General features: G+C 39.3%; 1 protein-coding gene across 2 annotated transcripts in view; it reads left to right on the forward strand.

The window, feature by feature from the left end:
* Positions 1-7528, forward strand: part of kmt2bb (lysine (K)-specific methyltransferase 2Bb) — a 31474-nt gene extending 23946 nt beyond the window's left edge. For both annotated transcript variants that reach the window (XM_088998277.1, XM_088998278.1), the window contains exons 30-36: positions 1032-1132; positions 1271-1408; positions 1542-1794; positions 1925-2032; positions 2117-2200; positions 3067-3196; positions 5248-7528. In XM_088998277.1, the coding sequence (XP_088854403.1) occupies positions 1032-1132; positions 1271-1408; positions 1542-1794; positions 1925-2032; positions 2117-2200; positions 3067-3196; positions 5248-5523 (1090 nt within the window). In that variant the 3' untranslated portion in view covers positions 5524-7528. The remainder of the gene's footprint in view (positions 1-1031; positions 1133-1270; positions 1409-1541; positions 1795-1924; positions 2033-2116; positions 2201-3066; positions 3197-5247) is intronic.
* Positions 7529-7787: the final 259 nt, after the last annotated feature.

Here is a 7787-nt window from a genome sequence, read left to right on the forward strand (position 1 = left end):
ACTTGCCGTTTAAGAATTACTTGGCGCTTACTCTTAAGCAATGGGAAATATGATTGGTTGGATATTACAAGTTCAGATATGAGTGGCTCTGTCTTTCTCTGTGTCAAATTTTCTCCATTTGTCCAAGTCTCATTGTTGTGAAAAGAACCTGAGTCTGCTTTATTGATAGATTTTAAAAAATTTAAACTATTGTATTCATTTTTCCTTGCCAATTTTAACTTATTCACTGCCAGACGATGTCCAAAAATGTGTCCACTCCAGTGCCAGGGCTTTTGTCATTTTGGGTTGGATTGGATGTACCTTTATTCGTCTCGCAGTGGAGAAATTTACATTTCAAGCAGCAAGTTTATGAAAGGAAGAGGAAAGGAAAGAAGTAGAAAATAAACACAGGAGCTGCTGGAAAGGCAGCCACTGTTGCGGCGCCATCTTGAAGTACAAAAAAAAAACAATAACACAAAAACCAAATATGACAACACAAAAACACAGACTCATTCATTCTTCAGCACTTGATAATGATAATAACATTCTACCAGTATGAGTCTCACACTACCTGCACAAAGGAAGAAGGAGGTGGCAACCACATCGATGAGAAGTGTTATAAAAATGTAACGGATAGATTTTCATATAAAAGAGGCCTTACCTATATCGCTGTGATACCACAATTGTTCGAATAATTATTGTTGCTTGAAAACAAAATAACTTTTTTGCATATTGAGACCTCAGTTGTCCGATTCAAAACCCAATCGTTTGAAAGATAAAGCAATATTTAAATCCAGTTTGTCTGTTCCAGACACCCTCTGAAAAATTACCTAAAAACACAGTTAATAACGGTTTCATATGGAGAATAACATGTAAGATAAATACTAAAATATGAATAAATGAATCATAAATAATCATAAATGAATATTGAATATGACTTTGACCGTGATTGAAGACTTTTGATGGCGTGGGAAAGATAGCGAGGAGGCGAGGGCACAGAGAAAGGGTTATTGGCTTTGTCTGGGCAATGTATTTATTTTGTCTATCTCCAGGTGTGAACCATGGGACTGTATGTCTCGGGATGAATATGGCAAGCAACAAACTTGGGAGCCAGTGGGACACACCACCTTTATTGACTGGAAGAAATACTCTGGTACCTTTGCATTAATATTATTCACACGGGGAAGGCATTACAGACAAAATAGTAAATCAATTGGGTGACACTCTGAATGTTTGACCTATGATAAAACTATTTGTGTTAGCATTTTGATTAAGATTATCATTTTTTTAGGCGCCGGTTCTGCCTCAGATGACGACTTGCTGCTTTCTGATGAGGACGACGAATGCTCTGTAAATAAAGATCAGCCTCACTTGCGATTCCAGATAAGCAGTGATGATGGCTTCAATGTGGAGGCAGACACAATTGAGGGTGAGCTTGATGTTGGAAAATTCAAGCCCATTTCTCATGGATTTACCTTTAACAAGCTTCATTCTGCAAATTTCCCCATTGTGGGATGATTAAAGGTTTTCTGATTCTGATTCATTCCCAACTATTCCGATAGTGGCTTGGAAAGCTGTGATCGATGGTGTGCAAGAGGCACGAGCAATTGCAAAGTTGAGACCTCTGGCTTTCCAGAGGATCACAGGTGCCCGAATGCTCGGTCTGCTCCACGATGCTGTTGTCTTCTTGCTGGAACAACTTCAAGGAGCGCACCGCTGTCAACATCACACCTTCCGCTTTTTTAAGCAGTTCAACCAAGAAGATGATCTTCCTGTCAATCCCACTGGTTGTGCCCGCTCAGAATTGTACCTTAGGTGTGTATAAATAAAATGATTGGTGATCTCATATTAAATGAGTAATTCAGTTAAATAGTTCCAATGTTATCAGTCATTGAATGAACGAACAAAATAGTAATTTAAACTTGAAAATACCTTGTCTCAACAGAAAATCCACATTCGACATGTTCAACTTCCTAGCGTCTCAGCATAGGCAGCTTCCTGATATTGGGTGTTATGACGATGAAGAAGATGATGTTCTTTTGAAGTCCACTAGGTCAGGAGTCCATTTTAAGCCCTTTGCTTTTGGCCTTACCACATTGTTTTAACTTGATGTTGAATGAATCCTCTTCTGTCTTAGACGGGCCACTAGTTTGGAGTTGCCAATGGCCATGCGCTTTAGACATTTGGAAAGAACATCAAAGGAGGCTGTCGGCGTGTACAGGTCAGTTCTGAATTTTGCTCCCCGAATCATGTTGGAATGCTGTTAACATGTTTAGCGTTTTTCATATCGTTCTCTTATGTCTATCAATTCCTTTTATTGCTGATCACCTGCAGCGCATATTCTGCAGCTGCAGTCACTAGAGACCAACCTGTATGTGGTGTAGTTTTTCTTCCCTTTTTTGACACAGCATAACATTGGCAAAACCAAGAATGTCTGATGCATAACTTATTATGAGATTTCTTTCATTGGTGTTAAATTTGCAGCAATTTTACGTAGATTGTACGGAAAAATCTTACGGCTGATAATAAATCTAGAAAGATGTCTTCCATCCAATCTTTATTCAAGAATGATGGATGACGGATGAGTCATCTCTAACAAAAAGGCATACACAATTTCCTATAACTATCTCAAATCGTTTTATAATTGCATTAGCTTCAGTGATCTCTTTATTGACATTTTCAATTAACTTTATGAGAGCTGCTAAAGACCCAGGGTACTCTCTGAATCTTCTGTTTCTATTTCAAATCAAAATTAAAGCTATGTGAAAATTTAACATTACAAATATTTGAAAGTTTTGGAAAACGCCCGTTTGTGGCTTACTGAAAAGAAACCGTCCATGTACTTTGGATCCATACCTCTGTATTATACTGCCCCTTGTGGCGAAGCAAAAGTACAATAAAATATAATATAGAGTGCAGTTTCTTGTTATTTAAGAACAGACAAAAATGTTTTTGTTGGATTTTCTAGAGAGGGCGGGGGGGGGGGGGGGGTCCATTCATCCTCACTGAATTACATTAAAAACACGAGGCACCACTGTACAATGTTTCTGGGTAAGATCTTTTGAGCTCTGATCTTACTTGGTACAGGTCAGCAATTCATGGGCGTGGACTCTTCTGCAAGAGGAACATTGAAGCAGGCGAGATGGTCATCGAGTATGCTGGCATTGTCATTCGCTCGGTGCTCACTGATAAACGGGAGAAGTACTATGATGGCAAGGTGTGTTGTTTTCATCAATTTCAACCTCCGTTTACTGGGGAAGTACCAGTTTTTTTTTTCGCCCCACAGCAGTGATCCTTAACTCATTCATTGCCAGATGTGCAAAAATGTGTCCACTCCAGTGCCAGGGTTTTTGTCATTTTCACTCAAATTGCAGGACCCACAGAATATTGAGTTTTAGGACTACATAAACATTCAACACAGCGTAGGAAACATTAGACTCTGCTTTCATCAGAAAAAAAAAGAGTTAATTCCTAAGTTATGTGGGTCTGGAGTTATCAGAGCTTGAAATGGGGGCAGCTGTCCATAAGACAAATGCTGCCCCCTTGTTGGAAGGGAAAACATTGTCAGAGGTCTGACCAGCGCTTTTACGCCCCTCCCCTCTCCGCAAGAAAAAACAAAACCCGAACAAATTCGGGAATGGCGCTCCACGTGATATTTTCAATTCCTGAGTAAATTTGGTAATGGCAGTGAATGAGTTAACCTTGTTAGGGTTACTGAATCCAACCAGTTCACATGTACATTCACTGAACCCTTCATTTTACATCAAGTTACATCAAATATTTTTTTACAAATTCAATACATTCAAATTCATTTATTAAAAACAAGAAAAAAAGTAAGTACAATTTCAAGACTGTTTTTTTTTAATTGTATGATATTGTCTTCGTTAAACCCATAAGACTAATTCACTATTGCCTTTGGGCTTGAATGAGGCCAAGTTAGGTACCATTGTTCCAGAGTATAAATTGCATGACCTCTTTAGAGTCAATCAGACTCTTGATTGCTCCATCGAATACTCCATTTTTGTTTCCAAACGACCTCCTGTAATTTTTTTCCCTCTCTGCTGTTTTTCTAGAACATGGAAAGTAGACAAACATGTTTCCAGGCGGTTCAAAAAGATTCATTTTAGCTTTGAGGCAACAATTATTGTCAAAGTCAAAGTCAGCTTTATTGTCAAATATGCTAATATGCATGACATACAGCACAGATGAAATTAATGTCCTCTCGGACCCAGCGTGCAAGACATGCAAGGCACTTATAACGTGGCTAAAAAAGACATACAATTGACAACAGACAATACATGTAATTTCTGTATGTAAAGTGAGGTAGTGTCGTATGGAAAGTGAGGTAGTGACGTATGTAAAGTGAGGTAGTGACATATGTAAAGTGAGGAAGTGACGTAATGTCGTAATTGCAAAACAAACAACTAGAAAGGGTTGAAGTGAGGTCTTGTCTAATGAGAAATAACAAAAAAAAATAGAGTTCAGGATGATCGTACAGCATGTAGCGTGTACTCAGAGTTCGGTGAGTGTGGCAGTGGGAAGGGGCAGGCTGGGCAGGGCTGGGAGGGAGTTGAGTCTCCGGACTGCCTGGTGGCAGAAACTGTCCTTGAGCCTGCTGGTCTTGGCTCGGAGACTCCGCAGTCTCCGACCCGATGGCAGCAGGCTGAAGAGGCTGTGGGAGGGGTGGGTGGGATCGCCAGCGATCCGGATGGCTCTGCGGGTGAGGCGGGTGTTGTAGATGTCCTGAAGGGGGGGGGGGGGGGGGGGGGAGAGACACCGATGATCTTCTCAGCTGTCCTGTGTCTACCAATTTTTGTTTTTGACTCAATCCCACATTGATGTAGAGTTGAAACATTTTACCAAATGGTGGAAAACCTTGATTTTGGCCATGGGTGATTTCTCCAATGAGATTGTGTGAAATACTCTCATATCCACACACCATTGGTTAGATTGCAAGTGGACAGCCCCAACATTGCTAGCACTTTGTAGCACAACTTGGTTCTCCACTGACTGTTAACCTAGAGTTTTATATATATATATATATATATATATATATATATATATATATATATATATATATATATATATATATATATATATATATATATATATATATATATATATACTGTAAATGATTACATAGCTAGAAAATAGCAAAATAATGAATGATGAACTGCTATATATTGAGGGAATGTTGTGTAATTAATTGAAAGGAGAAAAAAAGCAGACGAGAAGTAGCAAATGAGTTTGTTGTGTTCTTTCTGCCAGGGTATTGGCTGTTACATGTTCCGCATCGATGATTTTGATGTGGTGGATGCGACCATGCACGGCAATGCGGCCAGATTCATCAACCACTCGTGTGAGCCCAACTGCTACTCGCGAGTGATCAATGTAGAGGGCCGCAAGCACATTGTCATCTTTGCTTTGAGGAAAATCTATAGGGGAGAGGAGCTCACCTATGACTACAAATTTCCCATTGAGGATGCCAGCAACAAGCTCAACTGTAACTGCGGCGCACGGCGCTGTCGACGTTTCCTCAATTGAAAGATCCGTCGTCGCCGGAGACGAAGACATTCTTGTTTACTAGAAAGCCTTTCATTAAGGTGGCACTGGATGGAGCTCTCAAATGATGAAAGCGCTCAGTGAGCACTGAACCCAAATTAGCCAGCCACTATTGAGATACATTGACATCTCTGTATGTGCGTGGGTTGGAGGAGCAGAAAAGGAGGTTGTCCTACACTGACACGTGTTTGAACAGTATGCGAGGCTGTCCGCGACGACGACTCACGTTTTGAAAATTTATAATGTGGGTGGGACTTCTGGTTCACTGAAGAACCCCAGCCACATTTCTTGGAGACACACACACATCAAGCCTTATCTGTCAAACTCAACACTGAAAAGCTGCATCTTGGCTTTGAGAGATTGTTTAAGTTTTCGTATTTTTTTCCACAGAGGCGTCATCTTTCTAGAGTACATTCATTATCATTGTTGCTCCATCCTATTGTGAAGGGAACATCATTGCCCCGTCTGTGTTGGAGTGAGGTCACTTTTTGAGCCATATTTTCACCCATACCTTATTTTATGCTGTACATCTCTTGTGGATGTTTTATTGCTTCACCCACACCCCAACAGCCCTTCCACATGACAACCATGGTGCTAAGTAGGGAAGGGTATTCTCAGGACGGAGATGTCCTGCAGATAAGGATTGATTTAGCTGGGTGTTTATCCTGCGCAAAATTGATATTTTAAATAAGTTCACCCGAGCAGTACTCAACAACATTAAAAAAACACATCTTCACTGTCCATTTTAAGTGAAACATTTCGGTGGAAAGAAAACACTTTCTTGATGTACACTATACTGTATGTAGCAAACACTACCCAAACCAAAAGAGTGATAAATCAATAGTTTCTGAAGTTATTTATTACGCTGAGTCTACTCTTTTTCTATTCCAAAAAGACTTTCCCACCGTTGCACATAAATGGCCGTACAAATTCCCAATTGCCAAAAAAACGATACTGTTGATCTGTAAATCAGCGAGAACGTGAGTGTAAATTGCCACTGAGTGTCTGCATCGGCTCCTGCGATACGCTTGTTGTGATCATGCTGTGCAAACTTTGCATCAGGACAAGCCATCGAAAACAGAGCCAGGGACAATGCACTCTGCACCTAATTTAAGAAATGTTGTTCTTAGTGATGTTCAGTACTGTCTTTAATGAGCGTGATTGAATTCACACTGTTTAAAATTAGTCGTGATATTTATTTGCGTTTAGATTTTTACTTAAACGGTGATTATTTTTTTTGTATAAATGGTGGTGGGTGTACAGCTCCATTTGTAGTGCCTGCTTTTTTATTACAAGTGATGTCCTTTTGTTTCACTAATTTACTTGAATTTTCTGTTCAGGCAATCCAATCATACATTTATGGCTTTTTTTCAGTTTTTGAAGCTGGTATTTTTAAAGAATATTTTAATTTTATTTCCTTTTTATGTTGTGGCATCAAACTGACTGTCTTAGAGAATGCCACTGAAGTTAAAGCGAGCACTGTTTGCCTCCTTAAACCCTTGTCAATTCACCCTCCCCCCCACGACGCTCCTCTTATTTCTGCCCCCCCAAACCCCAATATCCCCCTCAAAACAATTTTGAGCAGACTGTAATGTGTGTCAACCTTTGTGCCCATTTTGCATGTCCAATCACTGGGATGGAGCCCAGATTGTTTTGTGTCAATCATGCACAAGCACGCCCGCAAGCACACACATACACACACATTGAAGTAAAACAAATGCAACAAAAAAGAGAACAGAGTCACTCCCAATACATTGCAAGGATTCTACCTCAGCTGTCACAACAGATGTTTGGTAATACTGATGCAAAAACATGATAACTGTTTTAATGTCGGCACTTGACTTTGCTTTGTTTTAGGTGCGCGCGTGTGTGTTAGTGGGTTTGCAATGAAGGATGCAAAATTGTAATTAGACATCTATAAAGGTCCACGTCTTACTGTTCAGAAAGCTGTATGTAAAACATTAATACACTCACACAAATATATATATAAATAAATAAAAAAATATATATGGTAGGGTTATTTTAAAGTAAGTGTTAAAGACAAAAATTAGGAAACTTGTGATCTTTAAATGTATGTCTTTGTTACCATGTACAAATCAACCCTGAGTTTGTAAATATTTGTATACGTATTTCTAAACCTGTATAATTTTTCTATGCACTTTTTTATTTATATTATTTGTTTAAATAAAGATGTTACGATGTTTCAACAAATACTGTATGTGGTATTGTGACTGCTTTATTTATTG

This window comes from Hippocampus bargibanti, linkage group LG06, assembly GCF_051943395.1.
Source record: "Hippocampus bargibanti isolate YZ-2025 linkage group LG06, ASM5194339v1, whole genome shotgun sequence".
NCBI lineage: Eukaryota > Metazoa > Chordata > Actinopteri > Syngnathiformes > Syngnathidae > Hippocampus > Hippocampus bargibanti.